This window comes from Sminthopsis crassicaudata, chromosome 6 (assembly GCF_048593235.1).
Source record: "Sminthopsis crassicaudata isolate SCR6 chromosome 6, ASM4859323v1, whole genome shotgun sequence".
In the NCBI taxonomy this organism is placed as follows: Eukaryota; Metazoa; Chordata; class Mammalia; order Dasyuromorphia; family Dasyuridae; genus Sminthopsis; species Sminthopsis crassicaudata.
The window spans coordinates 254,529,975-254,546,095 of NC_133622.1; the positions used below are offsets into that span (position 1 = coordinate 254,529,975).

Here is a 16,121-nt window from a genome sequence, read left to right on the forward strand (position 1 = left end):
GCTGGAATGCCTTCCCTGCTCACTAACACCTTGGAAAACCCCGGCTTCTCTCAGCGTTCAACCTGTGCTGCCTCCTCCAGGAAGCCCACCTGGATCACCATCCCCCTTTCCCCCTCCCCAGGAAAATGACTTCCTGCTCTAATGAGCAAGTTTTGAAGGCCCATTGTCTGCAGGCCCGGGGGGAGGGGAGGACAGCTAGATTTTTCTTCGTATCCCCTCGTCCCAACACCATGCGGCGAGGGAGCAGGCCCTGAATAAGCTGAGCGAGGGACGGGGTCTCCTGGGGAGGGGCCCTGCCTCCCCGGGATCCTCTCCACGACAAATCTGCAGAAGAGCCCCCTGCCCTCTCCCTGTCACCGGGTGTGTCCCTTCTCTCCCGCAGGGCCGGCCCTTCCTGTGGTGCCGTTTCTGGGACACGCAGCCCTGGGCCAGGCGGGGGCCGTAATGAGCCCCGAACTTTTGGGACCCAAGAGGCCGCTGCTTTTCTCACCTGTTACCTGTGGTCTGTGGCGGGGCCCCTGAGCCCGGCCGCCCGGGGTTGCGAAGGGGAGTCCCTGGACTTTTGGGGACCAGGCGTTTCTCCCTGGAGCAGGGCGGTGGGGCCGGGTCCTGGGGGACCGTCCGGCCGTGCCCCCCCAGCACTTACCTTGTACTGAGGCTGGCCGTTTTGGTTCCGGTCGGTGAATCCAAGCCCTCCCCGGGTTTCGTGGATTTCTCTCGGTTCATTTGCTGCAGGATGGAATTCAATTCGCTAATGACGTTCGCCTTGGGGCCTGAGAGAATGGGGCTTTTGACCTCGGGGACGTCCCCCCACAGCTTGGAGGTCCTTTGCTGGAGGCTCTTGGCGGCCCCCTGGGCGCCGGGCGGCAGGGGTGGGGCCTGTGCGGGCAGGGGCAGCACAAAGCCGTCGGCGCTCTCCTCCGCCAGCGTCTCTTTGTGGGGCGCGTTGCTTTTGGTGATCACGGGCTTCATTTTTGGCTTCGGAGGTACGGGGGGCTTGTCGACCATAAACGCTTGCCCATCTGCATAGACCGTGCACGTGTCCAGGGTCTCCCCGCCCTCCGAGGACAGGGTGGAGATGCTGGACACGGTGGAGATAGTGCTGGTGGTCTCGAGGTGGTGGTCGCTGCTGCTCCGGCTGTCCACCTCCTCGATCCCGGAGTCGGCCACGTTGTCGAAGCTCTCGGGGGGCGGCAGGAACGAGGCCGGCAGACAGTTTGAGAGGCCCGCCGGCTTCTTCCCGTCCGCGGAGTTGGCGGGCGGGCCGGGGGCGAGGGTGGGGGACTGGGGGGAGTCTTTCCTCGGCTTCCCCGGGTCTGGGGGAGGGGGGGTGGGAGCGGCCCGGTCGTCGGGGATATCAAAACTGTTCGCAAACTCGAGGGGCGGAGGCAACGGTTCCGTGAAAATAAAATCCTCGTCGAGATCCACGGACGCCAGCGGAGGGGGCGGGATCCGGAAGGGCAAGACCACGGGCTCGTCCACAGAGCCCGCCGGCGCCATCCCCTTGGTGGGGCCGGCGACCTGTAAAGCACCTTCGGTTTCGGGAACGCTCTCGGGCGCCTCCGGGGACGGGCGCTCGGGCTCGGCGCCGCCCTCGGCCTTCTCCTCTTCCTCCTCGGGGGAGTCCTCGGCCTTGGCGGCGTCCACGGTGTGCACCATGAGCAGGCCGGCCGTCTTCTGCTGGGAGGTGTCCACGATGCTGATGAGCATGTTCTTCTTGTCGTCGCCCTTCCTGTCCAGCTCGTACTTGTTCTCCGTCTCCTGCCTCCGCAGCGGGCCCCGCGCGCTCGGCCGGCCCACCGACGGGAAGGCCGGCTCCATGCCGGGGCGCATCTTGGTGTCGATGTACAGCGGCTTGTTCAGGTCCGCCTTGGGGGCCTCCCCCTTGCCGCCCCCCTGCTGAGTCTCTTTCAGGGCCCTGTCCCGGGCTGAGAGGGCCAGGGCCAGCGGGGAGTTGGGGTCCAGAAGCCTCCCGGTGAGGGGGTGCACGTAGTTCTCGGGGCCCGCCACGCTCCCGCCCTTGGCCGCTGGCGCGGCGCTGTTCTCGGGACCTTTGGCTTTGGGGACTGAATTCAAGGCCCTCACGCCGCCCGGGTCGCTCTGACTCCCGGCCTCGCCGCCGCCCAGGTGGTTCTCGGGCTCCCTCGGCGCCGCCACGGGCGTGGGCGACGGGGGCTGGCCCAGGTCGTCCTCGCCGAACACCTCGTCCTCCGGGAACTTGGAAGGCCTGGTCCTGGGCACGGGCGGCCCCGGGCCCAGCCCCACGTCCTCGTCCCCCAGGTCCGTGGAGAGGAAGGCCGGGGAGTTCCTCCTGGCCTCGAGCCTCTTCTCCCTGTCCCGCACGGCCCCGGCGATGGCCGCGGCGAAGGGGCTGCTGACGCCCAGGCTGTCGTCCGGCCGCAGCTGCCCGGGGGGCTCGCCGGCCTGAGCGTCGATCTCCATGCTGCTCCCCTGGCTGCTCTTGCCGCTGCTGCTCGTGGACGGCTCCTTCACGATGATGGTGGGGATGGGGATGGAGCAGGTCTTCTCGGGGCTGTCCTCCACGTTGGACTGCTTCACCAGCATCCCCTTCCTGCGGGCCGGCTTGGCGGGGACGTAGACGGCCTTGCTGGCGATCTTGCCCACCTCCGAGTAGGGGTTCTCCGGCATCTGGCCCCGCTTGGCCCTGAAGTTGGCTTGGGCGGCGGCGTTGCGGCTGTACAGGTCCTCCGAGTCCAGGGAGTAGCGGTCCAGCTCTCGCCTGTAGTAAAGGCCCTTCTCCCTCATCACCGTGCCGATGGTCTCCGGCCGAGGGGAGGGGGAGACCTTGGGGACTGAATTCTGATTGAAGGGGGGCTTGATGGTCCCGTAGGCTCTGGCCGTCGGGGACTTGGGAGAATTGTAAGCGGTGGGGGAGGGCGGCGGCGGGGAAGGAGGCAGGGACTGCGGAGGGGGAGGGATGTCTTCGGAGGTGTCGGGCATGGAGAGGCTTCTGGTGAACTTGAGCATGGGGGGAGCCAGGAACTGGCGCTCTTCCTCTGTGATTCCTGGAAACAGAAGAAGGGAGACCCCCGTTAGTCATTCAGAGGGAGCCCCAGGTCAATGAAATGCTGCACAAGCGGCTGTCCGGTCACTCGACAGCAACAACTCGGGACATGCAAAAGACACACACACACACACACACACACACACACACATAGAGCACTGGTCAGTGACTGGCCCATGTCGGGGTCCAGAAAGAAAGAAATCTCTCATGTAGGACAGGTAGGAAGAGGTCAGGAGGGGTCGATATGGGGAGGGAGCTAGGCCTTCAGGGGCCATGGGCAGGAGCCCAGCTTGGTCTTCAGGGGCCATGGGATAGCTCCCTAACTGGGCCTTTGATGGCCATGGACAGCTCTCTAACTTGGCCTTCAATGACCATGGGACAGCTCTAACTTGGCCTTCGATGACCATGGGACAGCTCCCTAACTTGGCCTTCGATGACCATGGGACAGCTCCCTAACTTGGCCTTCGATGACCATGGACAGCTCCCTAACTTGGCCTTCGATGACCATGGACAGCTCCCTAACTTGGCCTAAGATGACCATGGGACAGCTCCCTATCTTGGCCTTTGATGGCCATGGGACAGCTCCCTAACTTGGCCTTTGATGGCCATGGACAGCTCCCTAACTTGGCCTTTGATGGCCATGGACAGCTCCCTAACTGGGCCTTTGATGGCCATGGACAGCTCCCTAACTGGGCCTTTGATGGCCATGGACAGCTCCCTAACTTGACCTTTGATGGCCATGGACAGCTCTCTAACTTGGCCTTTGATGACCATGGACAGCTCTCTAAATGGGCCTTTGATGGCCATGGACAGCTCTCTAACTTGGCCTTTGATGACCATGGACAGCTCTCTAAATGGGCCTTTGATGGCCATGGACAGCTCCCTAACTTGGCCTTTGATGACCATGGACAGCTCTCTAAATGGGCCTTTGATGGCCATGGACAGCTCTCTAACTTGGCCTTTGATGACCATGGACAGCTCTCTAAATGGGCCTTTGATGGCCATGGACAGCTCCCTAACTTGACCTTTGATGGCCATGGACAGCTCTGTAAATTGGCCTTCGATGACCATGGACAGCTCCCTAACTGGGCCTCTGGGGACTATGGGACAGCTCCCTAACTTAGCCTTTGATGGCCATGGGACAGCTCCCTAACTTGGCCTTTGATGGCCATAGACAGCTCCCTAACTTGGCCTTTGATGGCCATAGACAGCTCTGTAAATTGGCCTTCGATGACCATGGACAGCTCCCTAACTGGGCCTCTGGGGACTATGGGACAGCTCCCTAACTTAGCCTTTGATGGCCATGGGACAGCTCCCTAACTTGACCTTTGATGGCCATGAACAGCTCCCTAACTGGGCCTTTGATGGCCATGGGACAGCTCCCTAACTGGGCCTTTGATGGCCATGGGACAGCTCCCTAACTGGGCCTTTGATGGCTATGGGACAGCTCTCTAACTGGGCCTTTGATGGCCATGGACAGCTCCCTAACAGGGCCTTTGATGGCCATGGAGAGCTCTCTAAATGGGCCTTTGATGGCCATGGACAGCTCCCTAACTTGACCTTTGATGGCCATGGACAGCTCTGTAAATTGACCTTCAATGACCATGGGACAGCTCCCTAACTTGGCCCCTGGGGACTATGGGACAGCTCCCTAACTTGGCCTTTGATGGCCATGGACAGCTCCCTAACTGGGCCTCTGGGGACTATGGGACAGCTCCCTAACTTGGCCTTTATGGCCATGGGACAGCTCCCTAACTGGGCCTTTGATGGCCATGGACAGCTCCCTAACTGGGCCTTTGATGGCCATGGACAGCTCCCTAACTGGGTCTTTGATGGCCATGGACAGCTCCCTAACTGGGTCTTTGATGGCCATGGGACAGCTCCCTAACTGGGCCTTTGGTGGCCATGGACAGCTCCCTAACTGGGCCTTTGGTGGCCATGGACAGCTCCCTAACTGGGCCTTTGGTGGCCATGGACAGCTCCCTAACTGGGCCTTTGGTGGCCATGGGACAGCTCCCTAACTGGGCCTTTGATGGCCATGGACAGCTCCCTAACTGGGCCTTTGGTGGCCATGGACAGCTCCCTAACTGGGCCTTTGATGGCCATGGACAGCTCCCTAACTGGGCCTTTGATGGCCATGGACAGCTCCCTAACTGGGCCTTTGATGGCCATGGACAGCTCCCTAACTGGGCCTTTGATGGCCATGGACAGCTCCCTAACTGGGCCTTTGATGGCCATGGACAGCTCCCTAACTTGGCCTTTGATGGCCATGGACAGCTCTCTAACTTGGCCTTCGATGACCATGGGACAGCTCCCTAACTTGGCCTTTGATGGCCATGGACAGCTCCCTAACTGGGCCTTTGATGGCCATGGACAGCTCCCTAACTGGGTCTTTGGTGGCCATGGACAGCTCCCTAACTGGGCCTTTGATGGCCATGGACAGCTCCCTAACTGGGCCTTTGATGGCCATGGGACAGCTCCCTAACTGGGCCTTTGGTGGCCATGGGACAGCTCCCTAAGTGGGCCTTTGATGGCCATAGACAGAGCCCTAACTTGGGTTGAGCTTTGGGTTCAGAGCCATGGATCTGCAGCTTACTATCTAATAAACTATCACCACAATTGGTGGGCTCCGAGGGGTCACCTAATCTTCCTCAGGGCCCAGTAAAGTTGTGTTGGTGGGGGGAGGGCCAAGGGTTGGGCCAGAATTTAATAATTTTTTGCAGTTTATGCAAGAAAGCTGTTAATTGTCCACAAAGGGTCTTTCCCAACAAGGCCTAACTTAAGAATGCATCGCTGCAGTTCATGGGGGCAGGGAGATTTCCTTCACACTCAACCAAAAACCAAGAAAAACAATGAGAACGGAACACGGGTGACAAGCAGGCAGACAGAACACAGACCGATGGGCGCAGAGGACCGTCTCGTGGTGGCGGGACGCATGCAAGTTTCCAGAGAGGGAGCCGAATGAGAGCGTTTTGGTAAAAGAAATTCCTCCGATGAACTAATCATTGATTGAGATTAAAAAAACAACAACAACTTTCATTCGATAAGGGTATTCTCAATGGGACATACTCCTTGGGGAAAGCATCCTGGGCATCACCAAGGCTTTGGGGACGGCCGGGGGCTCAGAGTCGCCACTGGCTCCGGGCGTGATGGCCAACGGTTGGGTTTCCAAGGAGCCACCATTGACGAATACACCTTATGGAGCAAAGGGTGTTACATTGAAATTACAGATCTTAGACCAGAGAGAGGCACTAACCTGAGAGAAAGATTCTGCTGTCTGACAAGAGGAAATCAGTGGTTATTAACTGGGTTATGTACCAATCGTCCACCAGGGCTCTAGTGGTCACGCTACACTCACGCCCACGACCGGCCGGTCAGGGGGGGCGTCCCCCTCGGCAGCGTGGCCCGCCTGAACCCCAGCCCGCTAACAGACAAGCCACATGCTAACAGGAGAAATGCAGAAAACACTTCTTGATGATCGGGTCTCAAAACAACAGAGCAAAGCTCCCCCTGCCCCCCCAAACACAGAGCAGTGTCCCTGGAATGGCAGAGTGGGCTACATGGGCACACGTGGGCACAGCGTCCCCTAAAGTCGTCCAGACACTGGCCAAAGGAACTTTTGTGCATTAAATGAATTCCAGATTATCCAGGAAATAGGCTGAGTCCAAATGAGAAAACTGATCTTTCTCTGGGAAAGGTAATGGGGTTGCAGAGGACGCCTGTCCCGGAGAAAATGCTCTGATGGGCGCAGTTTGAGCCCAAGTCTGCCTTGAGCTAAAACAGAGGAAGCTCTGGCACTCCTTGGATGTAGGAGGGCCCAGGACAGATTCCCTCTTCTTCGGGGAGAGGGCCAGGACTTTGGAAGGGGAAGAGAGAGAACCTGACAGGAACACGTGGCCACCGAGCTCCTGCCACCTTAGGAAAACCCTTGCCCAAGATGTCTTTTGTTTATGGGGTCAGTTTAGACAGAAAAGGTGTAGCACAAGTAGGAACGCTCTAGACTGGGTCAGATGACCTGGAGGGCCGGCAGGACTGGAAGCCTGGGCTCGGGGTGGGCAGGGGCAGGCTGCTGGGGAGAGGGAAGCCTGGGGTCGGGGGGGGGTGGGCAGGGGCAGGCTGCTGGGGAGAGGGAAGAAGGCGGCTCAGGGCCTGGGGCATCCTGGGTTTGCTTGGTGGCTGGCTGCCTCCTCCCACCTGGGCACTCCCCTGGGGCAGGGATGGGGCTGCTTCTCAAGGGGATGACCACAGCCTTACCTATTGATTTCTGCCTTCTCATCGTACCTCGAGGGATGCCCAGGAACGGGGCCTTTGGACTTCCTGGGACCGTGGGGGTCATCACAGCAATTCCCTGCCGCTCATAAATGGACTGTAAAGCAAAGAGCGCATGGGTTAGGTTCCAAGGGCCCTTGGCCGGGCAGGAAGGCAGGGCTGGGCGGCCCGGGTCTGTGTTCTGAGGGGCCCCCATAGCACCGGAGCTTAGGCGTGGGACCCTGGCCTCTCCGAGCTGGAAGGCAAGGATTTCTCCTCTTCATACTAGGATGGGGAATCCCAATGGTGGAGTGGGGGATGGGTTTCTCCTGAACCTCAGGGTCTTAACCCCTCCTTATCCGTCCATTCAAGACATTCCCCGAGCACCGTCTGGGGTTAGGAGCCCGGGCTTCCCCTGTTAGGTCAAAACTTTGGGCAAAGTGTTTCCGAAGGTGCCAGAGGGCACATATTGTCCCTGCCGAGGCCCTGGTCTCTTCTGGAGGCAGAAACAATGACGCAGACAGGACGATCCCTCTCGTGTCATCTGCTGACAGGGACAGCCTCCAGCTCGGTGGAAAATGTCCTGCTCTTGGTGTTTGGTGCAGGTGACTGGGGCGGCTGCCAGCCTCCAGGCCCGCCGGCAGCTGTCCGTCCTCCTCGTTCACTCGGCACAGAAGGAACTAGGTGTCAAATTTATTGGTGATTTCCCTCCCAATAACACTCCAAAGTAAGAAAAGCCATAAAAATCAGAGCCAATAAATCTGGGCCCTGGGGTGGGTGGGATGATGGATGCCCTTATCTTAACTGATGGGAAGAGAAGGGAAAGGAGGGGAAAGAGGGGGATATGGCCTCTGGCAGCATCCCATAGTAACTCATTCTGGATAGGGAGGGGCCGAGCTCAGGCTTCTATGCTACTGAGAGACAGAGGAATGCTGCCCGGGGCTAGTAAATTCTGCATTTGGGAGCAGACTGCCCTGCCCTAGTTCCAGCTCGGACTCCAGGTGTTTACTATTCTCTTTTTTCAGACAAAAACCTCTGAGGAGCCTAAGGGATGAAGCTCTAGGTCTTGAGATGGGATTTGAACTTGGCCTCTTGCTTTCCCTGCGTAGCCACATCAGTTCTCTGTAATGTTCTCTTCTCTAAAATATAATCGTTCTCTGGGAGCAGATCCCTTGGGGAGCTCCTGGAGCAGCCTTAGTTTCAGTTCAGTTCAATAATCCCAAATGCAGCCAGGAGCTAAAGTCCAGATCCTTTATTGTCTCTTCCAAAATCTTCTCTCCTTCACTTGGGGGTCTCTGGAGGCTCTCCTCTCTCCTTGGTTCCCGAGAGCTCTTGTCCGACCATCTCCAGCCAGCGACTCCATGTGCATCCTCTGCTCCCCCTCTGCTGCAGTTCAGGGCCCCTGGAGGAAGCCAGACCCACCAGAGTGAATGGTCCACTACACATTCATCCCAGCTGGGTCTTCCCTGACACCCGGACCTGGCAAGCCTTTCCTTCCCTTCTTGTCTCTCTCCCCCTCTCCTCAGCAACTGTGCCCTCTCTCTCCCCCTCTCCTCAGCAACTGCACCCAACCACGTCTACTCGAAGTCTCCTAACCCCTCCCCTCTTACTTTGCCTTTGTCTCCTGTGCTGCTGAGGAAACTGAGGCCTTCTGCTGTGAGCCTCTCCTCCTCCATGACTTCATACTTCTTTCCATAAAGAAATCAGGGGTCCACGGTCTTGAATTTTTTTTAAATTTCACAGTTGCATTTTAATATAATTAATTTTTTTTACAATCCGTATATCCGTGACTGAGCAGGGCCCCATTCTATTACTTTACGTTGGACTTGCCTGGCACAAAGCCCTGAAGGCAGGATTTCCACTACGTCCACTTCCCTCTTTCTCTCCCTTTTTTTCCATTTTTGCCGAAGTAGCCTTTTTCCTAGGATAGCTTCCCAATTGCCATCTCCTTCCTCCCTCTGTGATGCACAGGGGCATGGAAAGAGAGCAGCAGTTTAAGTCATAGGTATGGACTCGAGTCCTGGCTCTGACACTCCCACGTATCTCCCAAAGCCTCAGCTTCCTCAACTACAACATGAGACTGTTGGACTGGAGCACTTCCTCCATTTCTAAGTGTGCAATCTCTCCTTACCAGCTGCTTCCTTCTCTGATTTACAACAGATTTATAGGGTTTCCCTCTCCCTCTCCCTGGGAAAAAGTGTTCCTACCATCCCCTCAAGCTGCTGCCCTTTAGCTCTTCTCCCTTTGACCCTCCAGATCACAGAAGGAATCATTCCCACCAGGTCTCCTCCGTTTCCTCACTTCCTATTTATTTTTCAGTCCCCTGGAGTCCGGATTTCAGTCTTATCACTCAGATGAAGAGTTACCAGTGGGCTCTGGAGGCTAAACCCAGTGGTGATTTCTTAGTTCTCTCCCTCCTCAACCTCTCTGTAGCCACAGACACCGTGCCCCATCCTCTCTGGGACACTTTTTGCAATAATCGATCCACGAACACTGGGGAAGGGACAACTGGTTTGCAGGCTTCTCTTCTCATTCTTCCCTCTCAGACGTCTCCTCAGCTGGATCTTCATTCAAGCCTCACCTGAGACTTTATCCTGGTCCATTTTGTCCTCCCATGGGTGCAAGGTTACCAATATGCAGATGACTCCCAAATCGTCCTTGCTAACTTGCTTTTTCCTCCTGAATGCTATGGTGGAATCATTAGTTGCCTGCTGGGCTATATTCCCAAGGGTGTCTCAGCCAATCACAAAAGCAGAACTCCTTATCTTTCTTGGCAAATCTACTGTTTCTCCAGAGTTGCCTGTTTCTGCCGAGGCCGCCCTTCTTCCAGTCCCCTGATTTCTGACCCCAATCTAAAATCACTTGTTGGGTTTCTACCTTCTCAAGGGGTGCCCAGGCCCTTCTTCCCTGGACTCCTCGAATAACTTCCTGACTGGGTTCCCTGTTTTTCATCTCCCCCTTCTCTCACTCATCCTCACTCCATACAGCTGCAAAAACTATTCCTGAGACAAAGGTCCCTCCCCCCTCAAAAGCCATCAGTGGTTCCCTACTATTTTCAGAACAGATCTCAGAAAATCTACATTTATACTCATTTCTTATGGTTCCTCTAGACAAACTCTTTCCGGTCAAGTTAGCTGTCTGGTTTTCTCTGACCCTTTTCTCCGGGCTCTATGTGTGGGAATGAGCCATTCCCTATTCCTGCAAGTTTCTCTCTCCTTCTCAGAGACCCCGCTCTTCCTCCAGATGCCCTCCCAGACATCTCCCTGGTGTTTGTCCTCCACGCCTGCAGGGATTGGGGGCGATGTGAGCCTCTTGAGGGGATGAGAAGCGTGTTTCACTTTTTTCAGCACCTGGGACAGTGCCGGCGAGCCCTTTCCTGGTTGACTTGTTGCCTTTGTGGATCACCCAGCCCACTTTCTCATTAACCGAGAGCCCCGCTTCTGATTCCAGCGGGTTTTCCTTGGACCCCTTTGGGATTTCTTCAGTGTAGAGAGCTTTGCTTTCACCAGTGCTGCTCTCATTGGCTTCGTTTGCAGAGGAGAGTTGCTGCTCTGGGCCTGAGGAGCTGAGGTTCAGAGGGTCTGAGTGACTTGCCCAAAGTCAACCAGCTAATGGGTGGCCAGGCCGAGCTTCGAACCCGGTTCTGACTCACCAGGTCTGCTGGTTTCCTTTCTGAGGGTAGAGGGGGTAAGAACCCCAGCTCCCAACACAAACAACACACACACACACACACACACACACACACACACACACACACACACACGGGACCCTCCCCCCACCGCCTCCGGCCCCAGGGGCCGCCACACTCACGTTCATGTCCGCCACGGACGGGAAGCACCTGCTGGTCGGCCGCTGCTTGATGGTCGCCACTCTTGACTCCACGGTCACGTTCTCCGCCGTCCTCGATGGCTTGGCAGCTGGAACGACTTCGTCGACTTTATCTGCAACAGAGCAAATGTCGCCGTCAATGAAGGAAACCGGCGTGGTCCCAGCCCGCCCCCCAACGGGACGTCGAGTCTCACGAGTTGAGGGAGAGACCGCGTCCTCCAATGCCAAAGGTCACCTTTCGCATTTTCACAAGGCAAGAGGTCAGCCCCGGGGTGGGGGTGCAAGGCAAGGGCAGCCTGCCGCCGCCGCCACGCATGCATGCTAGGAGCGCTAAGCCTGCATGCAGCCAGGTTTACTTAGGGTCACTCGAAAAACCATCCTCTTCTTCAAACCTTCAAAATGTGAAGGGTGAAAATCTACACAGAAATGGAAAGAAAACCTTTAGCGGGGGCCCCGGGGCTGGGGGAGAACGGCCGAGAGGCTTCCGGCGCCCTCCTCGCGCTCTCTTTCAAAGCCTCCCCAGAGGGGCCGAACTCGGGCAGGCCGGAACGCGGCTCCGGGCGCCGGAGACTGGCCAGCTTCTCTGCTTGCCAGGGCGCCTGGCGCCTTTCCCAGCTTCTAGTCCCAGAGAGCTGCCTGAGCACCGGCCCAGGGGCCCATGGCCCTGCGGGGCCAGAGGCAGAACCTGAACTCAGGCCTGTGGGGATGGAGCGCTCTCCATTCCCGGGATCTCAGAGGCGTTCGATCCGACTTAAGTGTCGTTTTTGTTTTAAATTCAGGGACGATGCTTGATTGAGCATCCGGTAAGGAGTGGTGAAATAAGGCACACAGTTAACACGAACAGTTCCAGCTCTCTGAAATAAGTCAGGAAGTCACCCTGCCCAAGCTCCCTTCTAAAGTCAAGGAAACCGAGGCTCGGGGAAGTGTAAGTGCCTTGTGCAAAGTGGTACCCAGGACCCAGAGAACAGTCAGAAGTCAAGGGCCCCAGTTCCACATTCAGCAGAGTCCTAGCCCCAGGGAGCGCCACAACAGCCACCGCTGCCCCAGCTTGGACGCCGGCTTCGTGGCCTTTCCCAGGAGCTTAATGGCTTGTATTGGTGTGTGTGTGTGTGTGTGTGTGTGTGTGTGTGTGAGTGTGAGTGTGTGTGTGTGAGAGTGTGTGTGTGTGAGTGTGTATAGTGTGTGAGTGTGTATAGTGTGTGAGTGTGTGTATGTGTGTGAGTGTGTGTGTATGAGTGTGTGTATGTGAGTGTGTGTGAGTGTGAGAGTGTGTGTGTGAAAGTGTGAGAGTGTGTGTGTGAAAGTGTGTGAGTGTGTGTATGAGTGTGTGTGAGTGAGTGTGTGACTGTGTGTGTCTGTGAGAGTGTGTGTATGTGTGTGAGAGTGTGTTAGTGTGTATGAGTGTGTGTATGTGTGTGTGTGAAAGTGTGTGTGTATAGTGTGTGAGAGTGTGAGTGTGTGTGTATGAGTGTGTGTGTATGTGTGTGTGAGAGTGTGAGTGTGTGTGTGTAGTGTGTGAGAGTGTGAGTTGTGTGTGTGAGAGTGTTTGTGTGTGTGTGAGTGTAAGAAGTGTGCATCATTGCTCTTCAGGCATGGAAACGAGTGAGTAACCCATTGGTCAGTAATTAAACATTTGGTTCTTTGACTGAAGAAGAATGATGCACATTTCTTTCAACCAAGCACTCGCACACAGACACACACACACACAGTCACACGCACAGTCACACATACACACACACTCACATACACACTCATATACACTCACACACTCACTCACACACACACACTCACACATACACACACTCTCACAGACCCACACAGTCACACACACTCTCACTCACTCACACTCATTCACACACACTCACACACTCTCACACACACACAGTCACACACTCACACACACACTCTCACAGACACACAGTCACACACTCACTCACACACACTCACACAGTCACACACACACTCACTCACACAGTCACACTCACTCACACACACTCTCACTCACTCACAGTCACACTCACACACTCACACACAGTCACACACTCACACACACTCACACACTCACTCACACACACACACTCTCACAGACAGTCACACACTCACACACACTCACAGTCACACACACACTCACACAGTCACACTCACTCACACACACTCTCACTCACACAGTCACACTCACTCACACACACTCTCACTCACTCACAGTCACACTCACACACACAGTCACACACTCACACACAGTCACACACTCACTCACACACACACACTCTCACAGACAGTCACACACTCACTCACACACACTCACAGTCACACTCACTCACACACACACTCTCACAGACACACAGTCACACACTCACTCACACACACTCTCACAGACACACAGTCACACACTCACTCACACAGTCACACTCACTCACACACTCTCACTCACACAGCCACACTCACTCACACACACTCTCACTCACTCACACAGTCACAGTCACTCACACACAGTCACACACTCACTCACACACACACACTCTCACAGTCACACACACACTCCCTCACTCACACAGTCACACTCACACACACTCTCACTCACTCACACAGTCACACTCACTCACACACACTCACACAGTCACACTCACTCACACACACTCTCAGTCACACTCACTCACACACTCACACACAGTCACACACTCACTCACACACACACACACTCTCACAGACAGTCACACACTCATTCACACACACTCACACAGTCACACTCACTCTCACTCACTCACAGTCACACTCACACACACACAGACACACACAGTCACACACTCACTCACACACACTCTCACAGACACACAGTCACACACTCACACACAGTCACACACACACTCACATGCACAGTCACACACTCACCCACAGTCACACACTCACACGCACAGTCACACAGTCACACACTCACTCACACACAGTCACACACACACACACACACACTCTCACACAGTCACACACACTCACACACACACACACACACTCTCACAGACACAGTCACACACTCACTCACACACACTCACTCACACAGTCACACTCACACACACTCACACACAGTCATACACTCACTCACATACACACACTCTCACACAGAGTCACACACACACACACACACACACACACACACACACACACACACTCACACACTCACGACCCTAAGACAAGCCATCCAACCTCCTGTAGACAAGCAGGGGACCTGACCCCAAGGCTGCCTCCCCACCCGGGAGCGCGTAGCTTGAGCCAATCGGTTCTTAGTGACTCACTGAGGCAGGGCTGGACTAGCTGCCCTGGCGTTTTCCGAAGCATGTTCCGGTCAGGAATTGGGGCTGTCCACCTGGGGGCTGAAGCTAATGGGCCAGCATTTGGGGAGACTCCTACAAGGGTTTTGGCCTCGGGTCTGAGACCCCCAGAGGTGCTTTGTTGGCGGGCCAGGCCCTCGAAGGACTAGATTATCCTCTGGTGGGCGTGCGCTTGGCCTGGGGGCAGGGGCCTGGTTTCGAGAGGGCGGCCCCTGCCTCCCAGCAGGTTCCGACCACCCCGCCCCAGGCCGGGCCAAGGTCCTAGGTTTGCTTCGGCCTCCAGGGGCTCATCCAAGCAATACCGGCTTGTCGAGTAGGACCTTGGCCGGCCAGGGAGCCGGACCGGTGGCGGGACCTGCTGGTGGGAAAAAACCATAGAAGACGGGGAGCAAGAAAGAACCCCTGGTGACCTTAGAAGAGGAAGCTGGGGTCACAGAGTCACGGGAACGACCATTTGATGGGCACATCTGATTGCTCTGACACACACACAGCACGCTCCCTGGCACAGAGACACACATGGAGACACGGGGTCCTGGACACCGGAGACAGAAGAAACGCCCACGCGGACTTCCAGAGGCACAAAAGCAAGGCCAGGAAAGCCTGAGACCCCGTGTTAAGGGTGGGATTCAGGCTCGGGGTGGGGGGGGGACGGGGTCCGGCCCTGGGCGCTCTCCGGACTGCCGCGCCGGGCCAGCAATGACAAGAGCAGGATGAAAGCTGAGCTCGGCGCGTGCCCTGTAGGGTTTACAAAGCACTTTTCGGCCTGGTCCCTCCGAGCTCCATGGTGAGGGGAGGCAGACGCTATCCCCGCCGCCCCCATTTCAGAGATGAGGAAGCTGACCCAGGGACGGCCGCGGGGCGCCCCGAGTCCCAACCAGACGCCGCTCCATTTGGAGTCCCGCAACTACAGGCGGAGGCCGTTTGAGAGCCCACCCTCTCATTTTGCAGAGAAGGAAATGGAGGAACAGAGAGGAGAGGGACTCACTGGGCACGTCACTGACAGAGCTGGGGTTAGACACCAGATCTCCTGATCCCGAGGCCACAGCTATCGCAGGTCAACAAGCATCCATTAGACACCAGCTGTATGCAAGACACTGGGCTAGGTGGCGGGGATAGAGAAAAAACAGCCCCCGCCCCTTGCGTCCCACGGAAGGGAAATGGGCCACAACCGGCAAACACACACAAACTGAGGGGGGGAGGGGGAAGCGGAGAAGAGGTCAGAGAAAGGAGGGATTCTAGAGAGGGCGAGCGGACGGCTTTCAGAAGCAGCCGGGTGCAGAGCAGCGCTGAGCTCGGGGAACAGCTCGCTTGGGCAGGAACGCTGAGTCTGTGGGGAGGGCAAATGAAATACTGGAGGGCGAGTGGGAGCCGGATCGTGGGGGCTTCAGACACCGGAGCGAGAGTTTTCCCTTGTCCCCGGGCGGCAGAGGGCGAGGAGGGCGCTGGGGCGGGGCAGTGCTCTTGGGAGGGTGGCCAGACTTCTGGAGCTGCAGGGAGCCCTGGGACGGAGGCTAGAAACATGGAGACCCACGAGAGAGACGGCGACCGGGGAATGGAGGGACAGCACTGGCCAGAAGGAAGGAGACGTCCGGAAGGGGCTCCTAACGTAGAGACCGGAAGGAGGGGGCGGCTCTGGAGGGGAGGAAGACCGAGGTTCCCTGGGACGTGATGACTTCGGAGGGCCCAGAGGACACTGG

The 16,121-nt window shown here is 56.9% G+C and overlaps 1 protein-coding gene across 3 annotated transcripts in view; it reads right to left on the reverse strand.

Moving 5' to 3' along the window:
* Nucleotides 1-16,121, reverse strand: part of SHANK2 (SH3 and multiple ankyrin repeat domains 2) — a 534,119-nt gene that overhangs the window by 14,872 nt on the left and 503,126 nt on the right. For 2 of the 3 annotated variants that reach the window (XM_074275360.1, XM_074275362.1), the window contains 4 exons: nucleotides 11,084-11,214; nucleotides 7,280-7,391; nucleotides 6,282-6,302; nucleotides 647-3,026 (listed from right to left, as the gene is read on the reverse strand). In XM_074275360.1, the coding sequence (XP_074131461.1) occupies nucleotides 647-3,026; nucleotides 6,282-6,302; nucleotides 7,280-7,391; nucleotides 11,084-11,214 (2,644 nt within the window). Of the gene's footprint in view, nucleotides 1-646; nucleotides 3,027-6,094; nucleotides 6,221-6,281; nucleotides 6,303-7,279; nucleotides 7,392-11,083; nucleotides 11,215-16,121 lie in introns of all 3 variants that reach the window. The other variant, XM_074275361.1, reaches the window with a different exon arrangement.